Source organism: Amyelois transitella, chromosome 30 (assembly GCF_032362555.1).
Source record: "Amyelois transitella isolate CPQ chromosome 30, ilAmyTran1.1, whole genome shotgun sequence".
NCBI lineage: Eukaryota > Metazoa > Arthropoda > Insecta > Lepidoptera > Pyralidae > Amyelois > Amyelois transitella.
This window is the reverse complement of record NC_083533.1, coordinates 888,570-914,706: the sequence shown is the minus strand read 5'-3', so window position 1 is coordinate 914,706 and position 26,137 is coordinate 888,570. Positions and strand designations below refer to the sequence as shown.

Sequence of the window (26,137 nt, the reverse complement as noted above, 5' to 3'; positions counted from 1 at the left end):
ACACTATACACACACTATATCTATACTAATATTATAAAGCTGAAGAGTTTGTTTATTTGTTTGAACGCGCTTATCTCAGGAAATACTGGTTGGAATTGAAAAATTATTTTTCTTTTTGCGTTGAATAGACCATTTATCGAGGAAGGCTTAAGGCTATATAACATCACGCTGCAAATATAAGGAGCGAAGAAATAATGGAGAATGTGACAAAATGGGGGAAAATTATTCATTTTTGAGGGCTTCAATGATGCCCAATATAACTATTCCACGCGGATGAAGTCGCGGGCGCAGCTAGTAATGGAATATTTTTATTAGCTTAAAATTTGTTATTCATTGAATTACCTTTCATGTTTTTGACGACCTCTGTGGCAAAGCGGTAATGAGCTCGTCTGTGACACCGGAGGTCGGGTTCGAATCCCGGCCAGGGTATGATAAGAAAAGAACTTTTCTGATTGGCCTGGGTCTCGAATGTTTATCTATATAAGTATTTATTATAAAATATAATAGGTATCGTTGAGTTAGTATCTCGTAACACAAGTCTCGAACTTATTTCGAGGCTAACTCAATCCGTGTAATTTGTCCCGTCCTGTATATATTTATTTAAAAGTATCATTATCATTTTAACTTATTATTAACAATTTATTATCATATCAATGATACTAAGTAGATTTTATAATAAATATTTATATAGATAAACATCCATGACCCACTTTTTGGTTCGTAAGTCAAAAATTTATAAATTTGTCATGTGACCAGGTCATACGCCACATCGGGTGTCATCATTGGGCGGCACCCCAGCCACACCTGGATCTCCTTTGGGTAAGAGATATAATTAATCAATACCAATTATCTTTATTACATACATTCCGGTATGAATATATCCTTCACCGGACTCTTAATTATATATAGTTACGCAATTTATAACTTCGAGACTAACTCAATCAGTTTAATTTGTCCCGTATACATACATAAAATCACGCCTCTTTCCCGGAGGGGTAGGCAGAGACTACATCTTTCCACTTGCCACGACCTCTGCATACTTCCTTCGCTTCATCTACATTCATAACTCTCTTCATACAAGCTCGGCGGTTTCGGGTACTCTTGACCTGACCCTTTGCCAGGACGTCTTTAATTTGATCAAGACACGTTCGTCTAGGTCTTCCACCATGTACAATTATCTTTATTGTTTGTTACATTACATTGTCACCAATTATCTTTATTGCCCATAAAAAAATTACATGTGTAGTAGAAAGCAGGTTGACTAAGCAGATATACATACAAGGAGAGTGTGGAGGGAAAGGTCGGAGTGGGAAGACCTAGACGAACGTATCTTGATATACCTTATTATTTATTTATATAATAAAGTTTTACTTTATTGTACAAATTAAAAATGTATAGCGCAATTGGCGGACTTAATGCCATTTAGCGCCAGTGTCTAACAAAAATTCACTTACGGAAACGATATCATAAGATGTTATCTAATTTATATAATTTTCTCAAAACTCCATCATCATCATTTCTGCAGCATCACCATCGATCCGTGAACATCATCACCAGAGGGCCAACTCTACCGGACCCACGATAAGCCTCAACCTGAGTAAGTTTAATTTTAAAAGCTTTCAAAGCCTATTTTAGAAAAATGTTATTTTCAGGACTGTGGTGCATACATACATACATACATATGGTCACGTCTATATCCCTTGCGGGGTAGACAGAGCGAACAGTCTTGAAAAAACTGAATGGCCACGTTCAGCTGTTTGGCTTAATGATAGAATTGAGATTCAAATAGTGACAGGTTGCTAGCCCATCGCCTAAAAGAGGAATCCCAAGTATGTAAGCCTATCCCTTAGTCGCCTTTTACGACGTCCACAGGAAAGAGATGAAGTGGTCCTATTCTAGAGGCTAACACAATCTGTGTGATTTGTCCCGTATATACTCGTATATGTACATATATTAATTTATTTATTATTATCTCGTGTTACAGGTGGTGAGCCCGGTGACGCAGTGCTAATAATCAACGACTCACCGATCATGGGTTCTTCTGTCAACGTGAGGCCGCACAGTCCGTCGCAGACGCATAGAGGTAAGCTTCACTTAATCTTAACAGCCTTTTTTTTTTTTTATATACGGGACAAATTACACAGATTGAGTTAGCCTCGAAGTAAGTTCGAGACTTGTGTTACGAGATACTAACTCAACGATACTATATTTTATAAAAAATACTTATATAGATAATTTTTTTTTTAGATTTTTTTTTTAGATAATTATAGATAATAGATTATAGTGATCACGTCTGTATCCCTTGCCGGGTAGACAGGGCTAACAGTCTGGAAAAGACTGATAGGTCACGTTCAGCTGTTTGGCTTGATGATAATGTTGAGATTCAAATAGTGACAGGTTGCATCGCCTAAAAGATGAGTCCCAAGTTTATATCTCTTAGTTGCCTTTTACGACATCCATGAGGAAGAGATGGAGTGGTCCTATTCTTTTTTTTTTTATTGGTGCCGGGAACCACACGGCATGGTGTTATCATGTGACATAATTATAGTGCATCAGGTTGCTGCCATCATTTGAAATGAATAATTCTTGACTACCAACCTGTCACTATTTGAATCTCCTGTCACTACTTTCATCCGTGTTATCCGTGTCCGTGTGTCCGTTTCTTCCGTGTGGTTCCCGGCACCAATAAAAAAAAAAGAATAGGACCACTCCATCTCTTTCCCATGGATGTCGTAAAAGGCGACTAAGGGATAGGCTTACAAACTTGGGATTCTTTTTTAGGCGATAGGCTAGCAACCTGTCACTATTTGAATCTCAATTCTATCATTAAGCCAAACAGCTGAACGTGGCCTTTCAGTCTTTTCAAGACTGTTGGCTCTGTCTACCCCGTAAGGGATATAGACGTGATGTTATGTATGTATGTATGTATGTCACTACTTTCAAGACTAGTGGCCCAGAAATTTGAAAAATGTGAAATGGCTATTGCCTTTATTATATATATATATATATATATATATATATACATATATATATATACATATATATATATATATATATATATATATATATATATATATATATAAATATAGTTTGTCTTTTACCTTTCAAAATCCCATTGATTTCAGTGCGCGAGAGGTCGTCGCTGCCCGGCCCGCCCGGCACGGCGCAGTCGCCTGCGCAGGCGCCGCTGTTCCCCAACCTGGGAACTATCACAGGTATGGTTGTTATCACTACATAGTATAAAACAAAGTCGCTATTTTACTCTGTTTGTCTGTAGGTATGCTTAAATCTTTAAAATTACGCAACCGATTTTGATGCGGTTTTTTGTAACAGGTAGAGTGATTCAAGAGGAAGGTTTTTATGTATAATAACATTTATAATTTTTCACCCGCGCGAAGCCGGGGCGGGTCGCTATATTTGATATAAACTAGAGGCCGCCCGCGACTTCGTCCGCGTGGAATCGATCCCGCGGGATCTCCGGGATAAAAAGTAAGCCTATGTGTATGTTGTTGTGGGTTATTCGGCTACTTGCTACTATACCAAATTTCGTCGTGATCGGTTTAGAAGTTTGTGCGTGAAAGAGTAACAAATATCCGTACTGACATCTTGACATACTCGCAAACTTTCGCATTTATAATATTAGTAGGATACTGTCATCATTTTGTCATCACCATCATCATCAAATGTTGTGTTATTGATACACGGATGAGAAATTTTGTGATTTGATGATTTAACTTTACTGAAAGTACTATATAAAGTTTAATTTGCCTACAGTTTGAAATTCAATATAAAATCGTGTATATCTTGGCATATATTTGATTACCTAATTAGGCTCTTGAAAATATAGGGCTACAATTTACATAGTGACAGGTTGCTAACTTATCGCCTAAATGAAGAATCCCAAGTTAGTAAGCCTATCCCTTAGTCGCCTTTTACGACATCCCTGGGAAAGAGATGGAGTGGTCCTATTCTTTTTTGTGCTGGTGCCGTGTGGTTCCCGGCACACTTTGCGCTATTCGAATCTCAATTCTATAAAGCCAAACAGCTGAACGTGACCTTTCAGTCTTTCCAATACTATTGGCTCTGTCTCTGGCATGTGATGCAGACGTGACTATATGTACATGTGTATGTAAAAAAGATACAGTATCATATTCAAGTCAGGTTAGTTCGGGTCAGGTCATATTCAAAAGTGAAGAAAACCACGATTGCTTTAGCGATAAGCCCGCCTTTGTACCATCTATATCTGCTTTGTGTTGTTTTGTATGTTTTACTCGTATGGTGCAATAAAGAGTTCTATCTTTTGACGGCCTCTGTGGCACAGCGGTAGTACGCTTGTCTGTGACACTGAAGGTCCCGGGTTCAAATCCCGGCCAGGGCATGATGAGAAAAGAACTTTTCCTGATTGGCCTGGGTCTTGGATGTTTATCTATATAATTATTTATTATATAATATAGTATCGTTGAGTTAGTATCTCGTAATACAAGTCTCGAACTTACTTCGAGGCTAACTCAATCTGTGTAATTTGTCCCGTATATATATTTATTTATTATTATTATTTATTTATCTGTCAAGAAAATTTAGATTTAGATTTTGAATTGAAATAAAGCATTTTAATTGATTGATTGACTGACTGACCGGGCCAGGCGTGGCGGCGGGCGGCGCGGCGGGCGGCGCGGCGGCCCCGTGGCGCGCGCGGCTCGCCAGCATCAAGAACTCCTTCCTGGGCTCGCCGCGGTTCCACCGCCGGAAGCTGCAAGGTCAGATTCCTTCGTTATTTTTACAGGTCGATCGTACATTGAACTCGAGGAATTGGGAATTTTAGGAAAAAACGAATTAATCGATTTGATTACATCTCGCGTGCTTGGATCTCGCGAAATTGTGATTGGGAATATTACAAAAAAAATACTTAATTACCTACATTATTTTTTTTTTTAGTTTTTTTTTAATTACACAGATTGAGTTAGCCTCGTAGTAAGTTCGACATTTGTGTTACGAGATACTAACTCAACGATACTATAATTTACGCGACGTCAATAACTGATACCTTGTGTTCAATTTTGAAAATAAATCTATTCTATTCTCAATATGAGCTTTGATTCTCAGTATACAATTTTGAAAATAAATCTATTCTATTCTCAATATGAGCTTTGATTCTCATTATACAATTTTAAAAATAAATCTATTCTATTCTCAATATGAGCTTTGATTCTCATTATACAATTTTAAAAATAAATCTATTCTATTCTAAATATTATGTGCTTTAATTCTCAATGTGCAATTTTGAAAATAAATCTATTTTATTCTCAATATGAGCTTTGATTCTCAGTGTACAATTTTGAAAATAAATCTATTCTATTCTCAATATGAGCTTTGACTCTCAGTGTACAATTTTGAAAATAAATCTATTCTATTCTCAATATGAGCTTTGATTCTCAGTGTACAATTTTGAAAATAAATCTATTCTATTCTCAATATGAGCTTTGACTCTCAGTGTACAATTTTGAAAATAAATCTATTCTATTCTCAATATGAGCTTTGACTCTCAGTGTACAATTTTGAAAATAAATCTATTTTATTCTCAATATGAGCTTTGACTCTCAGTGTACAATTTTGAAAATAAATCTATTCTATTCTCAATATGAGCTTTGACTCTCAGTGTACAATTTTGAAAATAAATCTATTCTATTCTCAATATGAGCTTTGATTCTCAGTGTACAATTTTGAAAATAAATCTATTCTATTCTCAATATGAGCTTTGACTCTCAGTGTACAATTTTGAAAATAAATCTATTTTATTCTCAATATGAGCTTTGACTCTCAGTGTACAATTTTGAAAATAAATCTATTTTATTCTCAATATGAGCTTTGACTCTCAGTGTACAATTTTGAAAATAAATCTATTCTATTCTCAATATGAGCTTTGACTCTCAGTGTACAATTTTGAAAATAAATCTATTCTATTCTCAATATGAGCTTTGATTCTCAGTGTACAATTTTGAAAATAAATCTATTCTATTCTCAATATGAGCTTTGACTCTCAGTGTACAATTTTGAAAATAAATCTATTTTATTCTCAATATGAGCTTTGACTCTCAGTGTACAATTTTGAAAATAAATCTATTCTATTCTCAATATGAGCTTTGACTCTCAGTGTACAATTTTGAAAATAAATCTATTCTATTCTCAATATGAGCTTTGACTCTCAGTGTACAATTTTGAAAATAAATCTATTCTATTCTCAATATGAGCTTTGATTCTCAGTGTACAATTTTGAAAATAAATCTATTCTATTCTCAATATGAGCTTTGACTCTCAGTGTACAATTTTGAAAATAAATCTATTTTATTCTCAATATGAGCTTTGACTCTCAGTGTACAATTTTGAAAATAAATCTATTCTATTCTCAATATGAGCTTTGACTCTCAGTGTACAATTTTGAAAATAAATCTATTCTATTCTCAATATGAGCTTTGACTCTCAGTGTACAATTTTGAAAATAAATCTATTTTATTCTCAATATGAGCTTTGACTCTCAGGGTACAATTTTGAAAATAAATCTATTCTATTCTCAATATGAGCTTTGATTCTCAGTGTACAATTTTGAAAATAAATCTATTCTATTCTCAATATGAGCTTTGACTGTCAGTGTACAATTTTGAAAATAAATCTATTCTATTCTCAATATGAGCTTTGATTCTCAGTATACAATTTTGAAAATAAATCTATTCTATTCTCAATATGAGCTTTGATTCTCATTATACAATTTTGAAAATAAATCTATTCTATTCTTAATATGAGCTTTGATTCTCAGTATACAATTTTGAAAATAAATCTATTCTATTCTCAATATGAGCTTTGACTCTCAATGTACAATTTTGAAAATAAATCCATTCTACTTTAATCATACGATCAGTAATCCCCACAGCGTCATCAGAGGAAGTCCACTTGACGCCGGAGTCGTCTCCAGAGTTGACCAAGAGGTCGTGGTTCGGCTCGCTGCTGCTGTCCGCTGATAAAGAGGAGACGTTCACGGCCCTGGTGAAAGGGAAGCCCTTGGCTACTGTCAAAGCTGACCTTATACACGCATTTCTCAGTGTGAGTACATATTTATTTGAACAAGCTTTAAACGGCAAGACATAGCGAACTGTACTCGTATTATTGTTCAACAATTGTAACTTTGTACGTATGTTTGACAAATGAATTGATTGATTGATTGATTGATATTAGTGTATAGTGTGCGAGAGATTTCACGGATTGGAGCTATATTATACTTACAACCTGCAGTGCCGTGTGGTTCCCGGCATCGATACGAAAAAGAATAGGGACCACTCCTCCGTATCTTTCCTATGGATGTCGTAAAAGGCGTTTAAGGGATAGGCTTACAAACTTTGGATTCTTTTTTTTTAGGCGATGGGCTTGCACAACCTGTCACTATTTGAATCTCAATTCTATCATTAAGCCAATTAGCTGAATGTGGCCATTCAGTCTCTTCAAGACTGTTGGCTCTGTCTACCCCGCAAGGGATATAGACGTGATTATATGTATAAGTATATGTATGTAAAGATAATTGGTATTGTATTGTACAATGTATTGTATTTTATTGTATATTGTATTGTATTGTATAATGTATTGTATTGTATAATGTATTGTATTGTAAAATGTATTACAGATAGCGGAGTTATCACACAGCGTTCTGAGTCCTATGTCGTTCCGGGTGGAGTACAAGCGGGGCTCCAACGCGCCCGCCATGTTCCAGAGGCACGTCAGATTTCAGGTATATTAAAATACAATCACGTCTCCATCCTGAACGGGGTAAACAGAGCCAACAGTCTCGAAAGACTGAGAGGCCGAGGGGTGAATTGAGAAATGGTAAAAAATTAAATGTGTGATTTTACATGTTCATATTAGGTACATACATCACGCCCCTTTCTCGGAGGGGTAGGCAGAGACTGCATCTTTCCACTTGCCACGTTCCCTGCATACTTCTACCACGTTCATAACTCTCTTCATCCAAGCTCGTCGCGGGCAACGGCTAGTAAAGAGATAAGTTAAAATTTTGGTAGGAAATATTGGCAGAAAATTTTAGTAGAAAATTTTGGTGGGAAATTTTGGTAGGAAATTTTATTATGAAATTCTGGTATTTTTTTTTTGTAAATTTTATTATCAAATATTGACATGCCATGTAGGTACAATTGATAGCTCTTATGAATGGTATTTTTTATATGTTATCATATTTCAGGTGGACATATCGACAATAACGAAAGCACCAGGCGAGAACGGAAAGGAATATTTATACGCCATCACTTTCACTTTATTATCAGGTAATTTAATTTTATTCATAATATTTTTTTTTCCGTACCCCCTTTTTATTTAACTTTAGTGCCTGGGCGACCGAGCGGTGCTCGGTTTATGTCAGAAAAACCGTAGAAAAAAGTAAAAAATTAAAAATCTGTTGCTGGGAATCGAACCTAGGTACTCCGACGTTAAACAAGCGATCGATATATTTTATATATAAAATTCTCGTGTCACAATTTTCGTTCCCGTACTCCTCCGAAACGGTTAGAATAGATTTATCTTCAAAATTGGATACAAGGTATCACTTATTGACGTCACATAACTTAAATGTAATTATAACTACTACCGCTTCCAAAGCGCATGTGTATAAGAAGCGGCGGAACAAACTACACTGCAGCATTTTCATAGGACGTCAATTTACAAATATAGATCTCTTAAATCTAAATAGTGGACGAATGCACATTGTCTACATTAAAAAACATGTATGAATGTAGAACTGATTATGTCAATACGAATATTTCGTCAAATAAAATAATTATAAAATAAAATATGTACATACTGTACAAATTATGTCAAGATCATGTCAAAAATACACAAGCATTTAAGAGGCCATTATGTCCAGCTCGGGCCACACATGTTTATCATTAATATAATCATCCGTGCTGTAATAGGCTTTCCTACAAAGCTCAACTTTAATATACGTTTTGAATTTTCTATCATTCATTTCAAGAACACTCTTTGGTAATTTATTATAAAATCTTATACAATTAATCAGAAATGATTTCCCTACCTTAGCCAGCCGATGTGCTGGGATCGACAACTTGTAATTGTTCCGCAGTGATCTACTAGTACATTCACCTACTTTTTTGAAAGAGTCTAAGTTTTTCCTAACATGCATGATGTTATCGAATATGTATTGGGAGGGCAAAGTTAAAATATTTAGGTTTTTGAAAAAATCTCTAAGAGAATCTCTTTGATTAAGACCGTAGATATATCGAATTGCCCTTTTTTGTAAAATGAAAATAGTTTGTATGTCTGCTGCTGATCCCCAAAGCAGTAGACCATATGACATTAAACTATGAAAATAACTAAAATATACTAGCTTAGCAGTTGCCACATCCGTCAAATGCCTAATACGATGAATAGCGTATGCTGCAGAACTAAGCCTTTTAGAAAGTTTTAAAATGTGAGCATGCCATTTCAAATTTGAATCTAATGTTATTCCTAAAAAAGTAGTACTATCAACAAAATCTAATCTACTACTTATACTAATATCCACATTTGCCTGCCGCACATTGGGAAGTGTAAACTTAATGCATTGGGTCTTATTTGCATTTAACAGTAAGTTGTTGATTGTAAACCAGTTAGAAATGGCGGCTAAAGTGCTATTCACATCATCACAGATTTCGCTACGGCGGTTCATTTTAAAAATTAGTGACGTATCATCTGCAAACAACACGATGCCAGTCTGTTTCTCAATCATGCAAGGCAGGTCGTTGATATATATCAGAAAGAGAAAAGGTCCCAAAATGGAACCTTGCGGTACCCCAATTTTTACCGTCGCTCCTTTCGATTTTGTATTATTTAAATCTACCGTCTGTAATCTATCACTAAGATATGATTTAATTAGTTCAACGGCAGCAGTATCGAACCCGTAATGAGCGAGCTTGAGCAGAAGAGTTCTATGATCTACGCAATCAAATTCTTTGGTCAGATCGCAAAACACTCCGATGGCATCCTGTGAGTCTTCCCATGCATTGAGAATATTAGTGACAAGAGCCACACCTACATCTGTTGTACATTTCCCCTCAGTAAAGCCGTATTGCTGACTATGAAATAATTTATTAGACTTAAAGTAACGCTGCATTTGATTAAGCATGATTCTCTTGAACACCTTGCTCAAAATTGGTAAAATTGAGATTGGTCTATAATTACCAGGATCTGATTTTTCACCTTTCTTGAATAAAGGTTCAAGAAAGGTGAAAAATCAGACTGCATGGTTCGACCGATTCTCATGAAATTTTGTGAGCATATTGAGTAGGTCTGAGAATCGGCCAACATCTATTTATCATACCCCTTAGTGATAACGGTTGACCACCCTTAACATTTTTTAACTAGTAAAAAAATAGGTCAACAATAAAATTATAGGTATTATATATGTGTGTGTGCCCCCCCACCCCCAGGTAACATCCGGCGCTTCCGGCGCGTGTGCGAGGTGGTGCAGGCGGCCGTGTGCCGAGCCCCGGGCGCCGGCCGCCCGCCCGCGCTGCACCCGCCCTCGCCGCGCGCGCACCGCCGGAACATACACCCGCACGGTGAGCTGTACACACGCACATACAGACACACACATACATACACCCGCACGGTGAGCTGTACACACGCACATACAGACACACACATACATACACCCGCACGGTGAGCTGTACACACGCACATACAGACACACACATACACCCGCACGGTGAGCTGTACACACGCACATACAGACACACACATACACCCGCACGGTGAGCTGTACACACGCACATACAGACACACACACACATACACCCGCACGGTGAGCTGTACACACGCACATACAGACACACACATACACCCGCACGGTGAGCTGTACACACGCACATACAGACACACACATACACCCGCACGGTGAGCTGTACACACGCACATACAGACACACACATACACCCGCACGGTGAGCTGTACACACGCACATACAGACACACACACACATACACCCGCACGGTGAGCTGTACACACGCACATACAGACACACATATACACCCGCACGGTGAGCTGTACACACGCACATACAGACACACATATACACCCGCACGGTGAGCTGTACACACGCACATACAGACACACACACACATACACCCGCACGGTGAGCTGTACACACGCACATACAGACACACACATACACCCGCACGGTGAGCTGTACACACGCACATACAGACACACACACACATACACCCGCACGGTGAGCTGTACACACGCACATACAGACACACATATACACCCGCACGGTGAGCTGTACACACGCACATACAGACACACACACACATACACCCGCACGGTGAGCTGTACACACGCACATACAGACACACATATACACCCGCACGGTGAGCTGTACACACGCACATACAGACACACACACACATACACCCGCACGGTGAGCTGTACACACGCACATACAGACACACACACACATACACCCGCACGGTGAGCTGTACACACGCACATACAGACACACACATACACCCGCACGGTGAGCTGTACACACGCACATACAGACACACACATACACCCGCACGGTGAGCTGTACACACGCACATACAGACACACACATACACCCGCACGGTGAGCTGTACACACGCACATACAGACACACACATACACCCGCACGGTGAGCTGTACACACGCACATACAGACACACACATACACCCGCACGGTGAGCTGTACACACGCACATACAGACACACACATACACCCGCACGGTGAGCTGTACACACGCACATACAGACACACACATACACCCGCACGGTGAGCTGTACACACGCACATACAGACACACACATACACCCGCACGGTGAGCTGTACACACGCACATACAGACACACACATACACCCGCACGGTGAGCTGTACACACGCACATACAGACACACACATACATACACCCGCACGGTGAGCTGTACACACGCACATACAGACACACACATACATACACCCGCACGGTGAGCTGTACACACGCACATACAGACACACACATACATACACCCGCACGGTGAGCTGTACACACGCACATACAGACACACACATACACCCGCACGGTGAGCTGTACACACGCACATACAGACACACACATACACCCGCACGGTGAGCTGTACACACGCACATACAGACACACATATACACCCGCACGGTGAGCTGTACACACGCACATACAGACACACACACACATACACCCGCACGGTGAGCTGTACACACGCACATACAGACACACACATACACCCGCACGGTGAGCTGTACACACGCACATACAGACACACACATACACCCGCACGGTGAGCTGTACACACGCACATACAGACACACACATACACCCGCACGGTGAGCTGTACACACGCACATACAGACACACACATACACCCGCACGGTGAGCTGTACACACGCACATACAGACACACATATACACCCGCACGGTGAGCTGTACACACGCACATACAGACACACATATACACCCGCACGGTGAGCTGTACACACGCACATACAGACACACACATACACCCGCACGGTGAGCTGTACACACGCACATACAGACACACACATACACCCGCCCGGTGAGCTGTACACACGCACATACAGACACACACATACATACATATACAGGGTGACATTTAAAACAACTGCATCCTTTTAAACATAGACTATACCCATGCTTCTGAGCTGTTTGAGCCTATTTTTATTTAAATTAAACGTCATCATTTTCACATTTAAAAAACCCTCAAAAACTACGTCACACGCTTTATTAAAGACCAATACTACAAAAAGAAATTAAAACTAAAATAAATGTCTGAAAATAAAATTATTTTTCTAGTATCAAGATAAAGTAAAGTACAGAGTTGTCGAGATCGCTCAGCTGAATGAATTGTGTCGTTGACCTCTGAATCTTACGCGTCGCTTTTCCGCCGGCCGGGGTGATATGACGTATTTAGGATCGTGGATTTTGATACTTTTATTTTTTTTCGTACTTTCTAAAGTATGAACCGATATTTTTCTTTTAACGTTTTAAAATATCCTTTAGATACTTTAGATAAATACACCCGCATGGTGATCTATATATTGTGATACATACATACACCTGCACGGTCATCTTTATCATCACATCTATATCCCTTGCGGGGTAAACAGAGGCAACAGTGTTGAATATACTGATAAGACACGTTCAGCTGTTTGGCTTTGTGATTGAATTAAGATTCGAATAGTGACAGGTTGGTCGCCCATCGCCTGAAAGAAGAATCCCAAGTTTAAAAGCCTATCACTTAATCGCCTTTTACCACATCCATGGGAAAGAGATGGAGTGGTCCTATATTGGTGCCGGGAAGCTCACAGCACATAATATATATATACATATAATTAATTATAATTAATTAGTAATTAAATTGTCTGCAGCCGCCAACGAAATACCGGACAGTCCAGAAACTCCTCACCAGCAGTCTGATCACGACAGTGACTCCTCGGTCTTCGACACGGTGAAGAGTCCGAGCACTTCCATTGACCAGCTGGACCAGGTGAGTCGGTCAATCAGTTAGTTTAAATATTCTTATAGTCCAGAAAAGAAAGCTCAAAAATTAAAAAAAATAAAACAAAATTTGTATTCATTACTATAGGATACTATATATCGCTTAGTAATTGTCAAAACGTACGGTTTAACAACATTGGTTGACGTCAAATAAATTACTTAAAAACTAAGTTTACTGCCGCTTCCAAGGCGTCAGTGCAGAAGAAGCGGTAACAAACTGCACTGCAGCATTTTCTTCAACAACGTCAACTTCACAATATTAATTAAACTTAGAATAGAATGTGGACGAGAGAATACATTGTTCAGATTTATATATTTTTGAGATTTAATATTGAAAAAAGAAATATATATATGTATATTTTATGGATTGCCAATTTTAAAAAGATTTATGTACAGAGTGTACTGAATTTTGATTTAAGTTCAAATCAAACTACTAGCTCGTGTAGGAACTAGTTTCTAATCCTACTCCGGCCATCTAATTATCACTCTTTTCTTTGTTGTGTACATTAGTTTGAGTGCTAACCTATGCTGTTGAGAGTGAGGGAAAACATTGGAAACCCTGCGCATTCAGACAACTGGATGTGTGACCATGATCGATCCAATACGGGTCAGGTTCCCCTGCAAAGGTCGCGGAGGTCAGACGGGAGTCGCTTCGTGTAAAACCTGACTCACACAATCCAGGATCCATGGTCAAAGGCACACCCCTTCAGGCTTCAGAGTAGTGAGGATGCAACCGGGACTAAAGGAGGAGGAGGTGACGATGATGAGATGATACTAGGAGAAATGAGATGATGAAATATACATACATACATTCATACATATGGTCACGTCTATATCCCTTGCGGGGTAGACAGAGCCAACGGACTTGAAAAGACTGAAAGGCCACGTTCAGCTATTTGGCTTAATGATACAATTGAGATTCAAATAGTGACAGGTTGCTAGTCCATCGCCTAAAAAAGAATCTCAAGTTTGGCTTACAAACTCCCTTAGTCGCCTTTTACGACATCCATGGGAAACAGATGGAGTGGTCCTTGATTCTTTTTTTGTACTGGTGCCGGGAACCACACGGCACAATGATGCCATATAAAGCCATTTTTTCTTTTATTTTCAGAACGGAACACATCCACTTGGATCCAGTTCGTCCGTGACCAGCGGTTCTAGTGGCTATAAAGTGAGTGTTTTACCCTACTACTATTATAAAGGCGAAAGTTTGTATGGATGTTTGTTACTCTTTCACGCAAAAACTACTGAACCGATTACCATGAAATTTGGTATGTAGGTAGCTGAAGACCCAGAATAACACATAGGCTACTTTTTATCCCGGAGTTCCCGCGGGATTGATAGGGTTTCCATGCGGACGAAGTCGCGGGCGGCCTCTAGTATCATAATATTGTTATTAACAGATTATTGAATTACAAAGTTTTGATGTATGAATGTATGTATGTATATATGAATTACAAAGTACCCGAAACACCGCAGCACTATGAAAGCACTTTTTTGTATTGGTTAACTGGTGCTGCGTAGTTCCCGGCACCAATACAAAACAGAATAGGACCACTCCATCTCTTTCCCATGGATGTCGTAAAAGGCGACTAAGGGATAGGCTTCCAAACTTGGGATTCCTCTTTTAGGCGATGGGCTAGCAACCTGTCACTATTTGAATCTCAATTCTATTATTAAGCCAAACAGCTGAACGTGGCCATTCAGTCTTTTCAAGACTGTTGGCTCTGTCTACCCCGTAATGGATATAGACGTGACCATATGTATGTATGTATGTATGTTATTAACAGATTATTGAATAAAACAGTTTTGATCTCAACCGAGTTCCGTGTGAAATGTAATTCCAAAATTTCTTTTTACCAAAATTAAAAAAAAAATGTTTCGCCGAATATATTTCGTCGAATAGTAGGTACTAATTAAATTTAGTGACACTTAAAGACTTATATAGATTACTTTAATTGCACTTGTCACTATTTGAATCTCAGTTCTATTATTTAGCCAAACAGCTGAACGTGGCCTATCAGTCTTTTCAAGACTATTGGCTCTGTGTACCCCGTAAGGTATATAGACGTGATGATATGTATGTATATATATATTATATATATATATATATATATAAAGAAGGTTGCCTACACCAAATTAGGATGAAATACCATTTCAATATGTAGTTATATAACAGTATCGTACCCTTCAATATATGTATATGTATACATGTAGATAGATACTCGTATAAATGAGAGGAGAGCCATAACATAGTGTCAGTCGTGTGACCACAGCAGGGCGTGCGCGTGCGCCGCGCCGCCGAGCCAGCCTCCGCCAGCCTAGACCACGAGATCATGGCGTGCGGCCGCGGCCTGCCCGGTGAGTGAACGCCTCTCATTAATGTCTATATATATATTTTATTTACTAATTTATGTACACAGTAAACATCGAGACTGATAAACACAAGAAACAAAATTACAAAGGTTCTGCTTATTTCAAAAGAAATCTCTTCCAGCAGACCCGAGACAGGAGATGTGATGGAAAGGGTGACAGGCGTGTACTCCACTCACACAACTAATAATAGACATACATAAACAAATACATAAATAAAACATAATAAAATAAATATATAAATACAAAAAAAAATAAACTTACACAAAGTAAATACAATGTGTATATACCAATTTTTTTTTTTTTTTTTTTTTTTTTTTCGGACATTATCCATATATTGTTAGTAATTTACAAAGTACCGCTCCAAAATTAATCTCTCCTCTCATGGGTCTACTGGAAGAGATTTCTTTTGAAATAAGTAGCACCTTTGTACTAGAATTACTGTAATAAATGCTTCTGTATATAATTTTGTGTACATAAATAAATAAATAAATAAGTATCTTAAAATATTGCTAAGTTTGTCACCGCTTCTTCTGCACTGACGCCTTGGAAGCGGCAGTGAACTTAGTTTTTTTAAGTAATTTATTTGACGTCAACCAATGTTGTTAAACGATACGTTTTGACAATTATTAAGCGATATATAGTATCCTATAGTAATGAATAAAAAAAATTTTGAATTTGAATTTAAGAAATGTTATGTCAATACAGTCATGTAGTTTCTAGACCGCCCACTAGATGGCGTTGTGTGCAGACTGAATCGCGTTGTGGTTGAGCTCGTGTAAAACAATTGTATCTCGTGATGATGCAATTAAATTATATTTCATACCACATCGTGTTTTACTTGAGGCTTTCTACTGACACGGCGGTCGTAAAAGGCGACTAAGGAAATGACTAATAAATTTAGGGATGTTTTGAGCCAATTGGCTAGCACCCTGTCACTACTCGCATTTCAATTCCACCTTTAAGCCGTACAGCTGAACGTGGCCTTTCAATCCTACCAAGACTGTTGACTCTGTCTACGTCGTAAGGGATAAAAGCATCTCTTTCTCCTTTTCTCCACTCTTTCCAATGGATGTCGTAAAAAGCGACTAAGGGATAGGATCACAAACTTGGGATTCTTTTTTAGGCGATGGGCTAGCAATCTGTCACTATTTGAGTCTCAATAATATCATTAAGCCAAATAGCTGAACGTGGCCTTACAGTCTTTTCAAGACTGTTCACTCTGTCTACCCCGCAAGGGATATAGACGTGACCATATGTATGTATGCTTTCTATAAATAATATTACCCCTTTATATGTATGTATGTATACTAAATGTACGTTCAAAATCTCAAAATATCATCACACTTCCCATCCAGGCACCCACACAAAACGTTCGTCGTCGGAATGTCGCGACGCGACGTCGTCGCCGCGCCGCGGGCTCGGGTCGCGCGAGTCCTCCATCAAGGACGAGTTGCGGCGCAACAACTCGATGCGCGACAGCCGCCGCGACCCGCCGCCCGCGACCATCGCGTGATTGGTCTGATGATTTCGAATAACGGCGCGCGATTGGTCGGACGATTTGTCAGACTGATTCGTGATTGGTCGGATTGTAATACGATAATGTCTGTCAAATGTTGTATGTCTATGAGATTTAAATTGGAGAAATGATAATGTTATTGCTCCAATGATTTCTAATAACGACGCGTGATTGGTCAAATTATTTGTAAAACTGACTCGTCATTGGTCGAATTGTCCTACGAAATAGTCTTATCAAATGTAATATGTCTATCGAATTAAAATTGGAGAAATGACAGTGACATTGCTCCAATGATTTCTAATAACGACGCATGATTGGTCGAACGATTTGTCAAACTGACTCGTGATTGGTCGATATTTGCGACTGAACACGAAAATGTCTATCAAATGTAATATGTCTATTAAAATTGGAGAAATGATAATGACATTGCTCCAATGATTCCTAATAACATGATTGGTCGAATTGTCCTAAGAAAATGTCTATGAAGAAATGATAATGATTTTGATTGGTCGAGATAAGCTTATGAAGATACGAAATGTTTAACACCTTACGAATAATATGTTATATAATGATTTGTGATTAGCCAAAACGTGACTGAAAAAAAAAACAAAGTTTATAACACCTTTATTGTATGAGATGAATTCTGGCAAATAAAACATTTCTGATAAGATAACGTGAATAACGCATTGCGCTGTGATTGGTCTAATTGTTGTCACTTAAATGTCAAATTTAAAAAAAAAACGACTGTCAAATATTGATGAAACTGATGAAAATAAAACCATGGCGGCTGGAGCGTGTGATTGGTAAAATGAAAAAAAAAAACATTGAAATACTTTTTATTATCTTATTAAAGATTTGTGTTACCTTGTTTGTTTGAAAATAATTTAATAAATAAACGTACTAATCGTTAAATGTCCACCTTTTGTACATTTGTTTTGTTCAATAAAGTTTTAAATAAGTAAATAAATACCTAATGCCATAAGCAAGCAAAGTTATAAACCAAACATTGATGAACGTAAAACCTTAGTCGCCTTTTACGACATCCATGGAAATGAAATGGAGTGTTTCTATTATTTTTTCCATAAAGTGCCGGGAACCGGGAACTGCTTCAACCGAAATATATAATTTATAAATGTTATTATGGTTTTTGCGAATTAAAATGAAACTATTATGTATGGAATCTTAACCATGCAGACGACTCTTAATGAATAGGCTTAAGTCTTAAGAGTATCAACTAAAATATAATAAATAAATCTTTTACTGACATATCTTGCACATTCGCAGCTGTCATGGTTTTCATTCACATTGAACGAATGATTTATTTCACATTGAACGGGTCAAATAAGTTTAACAAAAGACCGAAATAATATAACAACTTTATGTTATATTATTTCGGTCTTTTGTTAAACTTATTTATGATAAATTATTTTTTAAATCTTGTTGAAGGAACAGGAAATTTAATTTTTAATAAATTTTATTTAAAATATATATATTTTAATATTTTGTCGTCAATGTCAAATTCAACCAAGGGAAAATTCATAAATGGGTCTAAAATGCGAGTAAATTGAAAATAAATATTTAGTGGAAGCCCCACCCACTTTTACAAATTGTAGAAAGGATCCCATGTCTCTTTCTAATAACACGAATATTAAAGAGATAGAGATATAATCTTTATTGAAATTGCGATTAAAAGGGCAATGTTTAATGGCGCTAACTGAAAAGGTAAACTGACTTCAAAAAAGAAGAGGTTCTCATTTTGCCGCGTCTTTTTTTCTGTCTATAATTTTTATTATTAAAAGTATGTACCTTAATAACCTCAAGACTGTTACCATATTCCCCCATTTTTTTTGCAGTTATTAAATTTCTAAATAAGCCAAATCTTTTTATTGATTTAAAGGTTTTTTTTATTCATGAGTAAATAGTGTTGCTTTAATTTTGCTTCAAAAATATTTTTTTTTTTCTTATTTTGTGCATAAGTTACTTACACTTACACTTAGTGGCCATTAGACACCTAAAACACACGATTAAGGTGTTATTACTACGGATCATGCAAACCTGACTTTTATATATATATAATTGTATCTAGTAGGCTTAAACGTATATAAAATTATATATAGAAAAAAAAAAATTTTGAAACCGGCCATAAAGTATTTTAATGATGTGACGCTACCCGTGTACTGATATCCAATATTTTTAAGGCATGTAATAAGGTATGAATGCTGTATTTTTGCAAAAATTATTAGCATGTATAATTGCAAATTGACATATGTTGTATGCAATTTAAAATATATTAAAGCCATCTTCCAAATTTCTTCTAAACCATCTGCCAATCGACATTTTTTTTATTATTTTCGTGTCTTTTTATTTATGTTTTCATTTTTATTCTTCCTTCGGGCTTTAGTTCCGGTTGCATCCTCACCGCTCTGGACAGAAGCCCGGAGTATACCCTTGACCATGGACCCTGGATTGGGTGAGTAATTTTCCATCTGACCTCCGCAACCTTTGCCGGGTAACCTAACACGTATTGGATTATGGTTACACATCCAGTTGCCTGAATGTGCAGGTTTCCTCCCGCAGTTCTTTGCATCACCGTACGAGCATCGTTTAGAATTTAATCCTCTCTCTCTCTCATTATTCCCGATAATTTTCATGTTTGGCCTGTTTGGCGCAGTGGTAGTATTCCAGCCTCTGAACCACAGGTTCCGGGTTCAATCTCCGGGTCAAGTCATAATGGAAAACTATTAACTATATATTTCTGATTGGCCTAGGATGTTTAACTAAATAGGTAATTCAACATAAGTCTCTAACTCTCGGGTTAGTTCAGTCAGTCTTATTGTCTCATAATTTATAGTTAAAGCTCCAGTCCCATAAGAAATATAAAATGTATTCTTTATAAGTTTGTTTGTTTGTAATATCTTGCATAGAAATTTACACAGTAACAAGAAAATATTACAAAGTTATAAAGTGGTTGTTTAAATTTCTTTCTTTTGTATGTAATTTCTTTGTTTTGGTATTACATGTTAATGATATTTCTATAATGATTTTGCAAAAAGAAACCTTAATTTATTAATACCTTTATTGGCAGATGGTATGTATATTCGTTGTCAAATTTTGAATATAACACAAGCAATGGCTAGCTTTTAGATACCGTAGATGAATGGCACTTTCCATTGGTTTATTTATTACGCCATGTAACTGTTTGATGTTTTCATTTTTCGCCAAATTTTTACGTGGCCACGTTTGGCTGGGTGAAATTCATAAGACAAGATGGAAACAATATAATTACATGTAATTCCACAAATCAATTATCATATATAACAAGTCGAAACAATTTTAATTTAAATGACTACGACTTTGTGCCTAAAATATATTTTTTTATTGGCGTAATAAATAAAACCCAGTACCTAGTCAAGTGAATCACAAAAAATAAATCCGTCAATGTATAAACTTAGAGCCTAATCGACTAGCCGCTTCTTCGTCCATAACAAATGTACTTAGTAGTCTTTAAACATGGTTATTATACATGATTTTTTTAAACAATGTTCGTTTTAAGTAACATAATATTACATCTGTCTAATTGAACGAATGAAACCATTGAAATGCAAAGCGATAATTTAAAAGCGGTAATAGAGATGTCCAATCAAAGACTATGTATGTTAATGACCGATCTTAATAATTGTGATTTAGTCTTGTAATGTCCCGTTTTATTGATAAATTTTTAAGGGCACGCATAAGGCCCTTGATTTTATTAAAAGTTAATTTTTAGACTACAATTAATAATTTGTTTCCTTGTTTTTTTTTCTAAGTAAACACTTTTTGTAAGTATGGCATTTGTTTTGTTTTTTTTTTTTGGAAAACTTTAAATTATCTCTACAATGTTTACTTATCTATAGCATTGCGAGCACGTTGCGAAACTATATCAATGTCGATTGCTAAATAATAAATAATCGTTGTACATATTCGGTCAAGCTGATTGAGCCTTGTATATTTATATATTAATTTATAATATGAATATTTAGAAAAAAAAACGTTGTTGGTTTTTCCATGTAAATATTTATACGTGTATAATTTTAGTACAATAAATACGAGTACATCGTGTGAATGGGAGTCATACATTTCATAGACGCACACTTCGTTTTAAAGTTAAAAAAAATAAAACATTAATTAATTTTAAAAAAGATATGGATTTTGTTTATATTCGTATTTAAATTTCTTATTGCAGGAAATAATTTGATTTAATTGTTACAAAAGTGAAACAAATGTTTTTAAATTTATTCTGTGAGCAAAATTAATTTTAACATATTTTACAAACTGAAAGTATTTTTTTATTTTTGAAAGTATTATTCTTTTTTTGTAGTTTTATTATTTTATTGAATTAGGATTCCTGAGTAAACTATTTCTGTCGCCTACTTTTTTAAAGAATTTTATTTGTGATTTATACCTATTGTAACCGATTACTTTACATGTAAAAAAATTAATTGTAAAACTGATTATCATAAAAGACATTTGTCATTATTGACATGTGATGATCATGATAATGTGACATTATGAATAGTGTATAATTTTTTAGATAGAAAATTTGTATAGATTGTGTATGTCATGGAAATTTTTGTATAATACATTTCTTGTCTTTATCCTATTTACGTTCTTATTAAATTATAAGTTTGATTATTTTTTATATACATTTACATAATTAATGCTCCTATAATTCACTGAATGACTCTTACCCAAGGTAAAATTTTGAAATGCCAAAGAAATTTGTTAAAAGAAGTCAAGTTTAAAAGAAGTAACTATACAAGATTATCCTCTTTAAGTTTAAAAGACTATCCTCTTTAAGACATCATATTCATGAATTCATCTTACTCATAAAATTTTCGAAGAAGTTCGGTAGGTGGTGGAATTGACGTGGTTTATTATATATTTTTTTATTGGTGGACAAAATTATTTAAATAAATATAAATTAACGTGGCTAATTTGTATTTAAATAAATAAAATAAATAAATATATACGGGACAAATTACACTGATTGAGTTAGCCTCGAAGTAAGTTCGAGACTTGTGTTACGAGATACTAACTCAACGATACTATATTTTATAATAAATACTTATATAGATAAACATCCAAGACCCAGGCCAATCAGAGAAAGTTCGTTTCTCATCATGACCTGACCTAACAATTTTGTTTAAGATTAAAGACAAGTGGCGATTACAGTGAGGTTATTGTAAAAAATCTTCTCAGTTAAGTAACATCACCGATAGACAACAGTCAACACTACCTGCAAAGTGAATCTTCTGATAAGTGACTTTCAAATGTTTGTTTTAGAAATGGAAAAAAAAGGAATTCCTTATGGAGAATCTGAAATTCTCACAAGAACGTAAATAGTGTAGAGGCAACCAAAAGTGACTTAATTTAAGGGCTTTTTGTACCAGTTTGTATAATGCGAGTGATGTAGTGTATATCCATATGGTTTTGTTTAACCTTGTGTTATTATTGGTTTTTTTTCTTCGCTACATGCTTAATTTGACCGCGAATGCGCAATAGATTCCAGGTATTATGACTTACCAACGATTGCAATTCCCACGGAAGTTCAGCATAGTTATATCAAATGTCACCGAAATCGGACTGACACTTTTGGCGTGATGAGTGAAAAGACAGACAAACAAAATGAAACGTAAAAATTAATCAAGTTGTCTGGAAAAAGGAAATGTATCTGAAGGTTGGCTGGAAGAGATTGCTTAGCGATAAGTCCGCCTTTGCTCAACATATTCATAATGTATGTTTCTACTACATATGTTCAATTATTTTTTTGGGCAATAAAGATAATTTGTATCTTTTGTGTCTTATCCTACTACTATTATAAAGGCGAAAGTTTGTATGGATGTATGGATGTTTGTTACTCTTTCACGCAAAAACTACTGAACCGATTACCATGAAATTAGGTATGTAGGTAGCTGAAGACCCAGAATAACACATAGGCTACTTTTTATCCCAGAGTTCCCGCGGGATTGATAGGGTTTCCATGCGGACGAAGTCGCGGGCGGCCTCTAGTTATACGTATAAATATGTACTATGCAAGACATTGTAAGTGACTTGTATACTAGTAGCAGAATGTTTGGCGAACTTACATTGTTTAAACTATATTTTACTATAGTTTTTACCGTGCATGTACCCATAATTCAGTAAATTAATACATTCACTCAATCATTCATTCACATTCTTCAGGTCAGTAGCTGTCACGTCATACATAAAAACGTTAAATTCGTCGTTATAAAATCGTCGCTAATTAACAAACGATGAAAGTGAAGTCTTAAAATCTGGATTCTACCGTGTATTCGACGTAAAAGGCACGTAAAAGCATGTATTTTTTGTTTGAAAAAAATATTTTTAGTGCGTTACTATAGGTGCTAGTTCAATTGAATTTTGTTGAATTATATGTTACATTGTTATTTATTTATTGTAATCTAGTCTTGATTTTTTAATAATATTTATTTTAGATTCGTCATTATATCCTTCGTAGACCTGAGTCGTCACATATCACATAAAACAATAATATATTAAATGTGAATTCAATTGATATAATGGGAATATATACATAAATATATCAAATGACTCGTTATTCTTCAGATAAATTTTACTTCGACAATTTTGATTTTGTATTTTTACTATGTTTTAGAATCTTTTTAAAGGTTTCTTTTTATTTCACGAAGACAATAAATATGTCGTGCTTTCTTTTTAATTCAAAGAAATGGGCATCGTAAAAATATTGAACAAAATTGCTTTTTTCATTGTAATAATTTAGCTGACGATTAAAAAGTTCAATTGATTACCTATGTAATAAAATCACTCATTTTGCGTGTGAAGGTATATAAATTTGACCGAATGATAATGAAATATATAAAATTGACCGAATGAATGAACGAGAATGCTTGTCATGTAAATTTAACGTTTAAAATAATGTGAAAATCCATTTTAAGTTAAAGTCTGCGTATAATAAATTATGTAATAATGTATTTATAAATGAAATATATAACATTTGCAAAGAGAAAAATGTAATTTTGTACCCACAAAAGCAAATTTCGATTTCTACTGTATTTTTAAATTATATATTATAAAATATATAAATATTTACTTTATATTTTATAATATATAAATTATGTGTTCGTATTTCTGTAATATATTTAAATTAGCCTTTGATCTTAGCGAGCAAAAGAGTTAAAAGTGTAGTCTTTTGAGAAAAAAAAATAGCTTTTTTGTCATTTTGTTCGCAAGATTTAAGGTGTCTGATGTAAATGACTTATTACTAAGAATGCTATATGCTTATATCCATACTTTAACTGCTTAAGAGACTTACTGGTTAATATTAAAAAAATTAAAATGAAACAAGTGTGTTTAATTTTTTATTTGCAGGTTTTCTTACGCAAATATCAATTCTTTGTCCTTTGCGGGGTAGATAGAGCCAATTGTCACAATACTTGGGGTGGATCTTATTATTTTCATTGTTAGAAGTACTGGGACATTCATTTCATTCATTCATTCTCCCACGATTTCCATTGCTGACGTCTGCGGAAAAAAAAACGCTGTAACACAAGAAATATTTATTTCCTTTCTATCTTTTTATTTACGGTTCTTCTACAGTTTATTTTCAAGTAATTGAATTGATCATTAATTAATTTAAGCCGTCATGTTTATGATAAGTAAGTAGTCTGTAGACCTCGAAGTGAAAATAGATTCTCAAACAACATTGTGCACCATGCATAATTGTTTTGTCTCAACAGATATAATTTTAAAAAATTACATTTGTACTACTAATTATTTCCACGGAAATATTGGGATAGAATAGGACCACTCCATATCTCGCCCATGGATGTCGTAAAAGGCGACTTAAACTTAGGATTCTTGTAGGCGATGGGCTCGCAACCTGTCACTATTTGAATTTCAATTCCATCACTAAGTCATTCAGCTGAAAACTGTTGGCTCTGTCTACCCCGTAAGGGGTACAGACGTGACTAAATGTACTTTGCAACTAAAACAGTATGGCTTCAATTTATGTTACATTATTATATATTAAGAGTTTGTATATCTAGGATCAAAGTTTACATCAGATGGCAAGTATGATAGTGATATTGAAAGGAGAGTGAACGCGGGGAACATGGTGAATGGAGCTTTGCATGCCTTTATGAGCAGTCAGAAACTATCCAAAAAGGCTCGACTGGCTGTGCACAGGGGCGTGTTGGTCCCGACATTAATGTATGGGAGTGAAAGTTGGGTATGGCAAAAGAAGCATGAAAGCAGAATAAATGCAGTGGAAATGAGAGCGTTAAGGAGTATGATGGGTGTGAAATTGAGTGACAGGATAAGGAACAGCGTGATAAGGGAATGTTGTGATGTGAAAGAAGATGTAGTTACAGGAATAGAAAAGGGTATGTTAAGATGGTTCGGTCATGTGGAGAGGATGAAGGAAAGCAGGTTGACTAAGCAGATATACAAGGAGAGTGTGGAGGGAAAGGTCGGAGTGGGAAGACCTAGACGAACGTATCTTGATCAAATTAAGGACGTCCTGGTAAAGGGTCAGGTCAAAAGTACCCGAAACCGCCGAGCTTGTATGAAGAGAGTTATGAATGTGGACGAAGCGAAAGAAGTATG

At 36.0% G+C, this 26,137-nt stretch overlaps 1 protein-coding gene across 1 annotated transcript in view; it reads left to right on the top strand.

Moving 5' to 3' along the window:
- The window catches only part of LOC106143007 (serine/threonine-protein kinase BRSK2), a 38,221-nt gene extending 20,565 nt beyond the window's left edge, over positions 1-17,656 (top strand). The window contains exons 13-25 of the mRNA XM_060953012.1: positions 757-819; positions 1,526-1,597; positions 1,985-2,083; positions 3,126-3,215; positions 4,644-4,757; positions 6,926-7,095; positions 7,670-7,774; positions 8,240-8,321; positions 10,479-10,610; positions 13,473-13,591; positions 14,714-14,773; positions 15,879-15,963; positions 17,334-17,656. Coding sequence (XP_060808995.1) covers positions 757-819; positions 1,526-1,597; positions 1,985-2,083; positions 3,126-3,215; positions 4,644-4,757; positions 6,926-7,095; positions 7,670-7,774; positions 8,240-8,321; positions 10,479-10,610; positions 13,473-13,591; positions 14,714-14,773; positions 15,879-15,963; positions 17,334-17,491 — 1,349 coding nt within the window. The 3' untranslated portion in view covers positions 17,492-17,656. The remainder of the gene's footprint in view (positions 1-756; positions 820-1,525; positions 1,598-1,984; positions 2,084-3,125; positions 3,216-4,643; positions 4,758-6,925; positions 7,096-7,669; positions 7,775-8,239; positions 8,322-10,478; positions 10,611-13,472; positions 13,592-14,713; positions 14,774-15,878; positions 15,964-17,333) is intronic.
- The last annotated feature ends 8,481 nt before the right edge of the window (positions 17,657-26,137 follow it).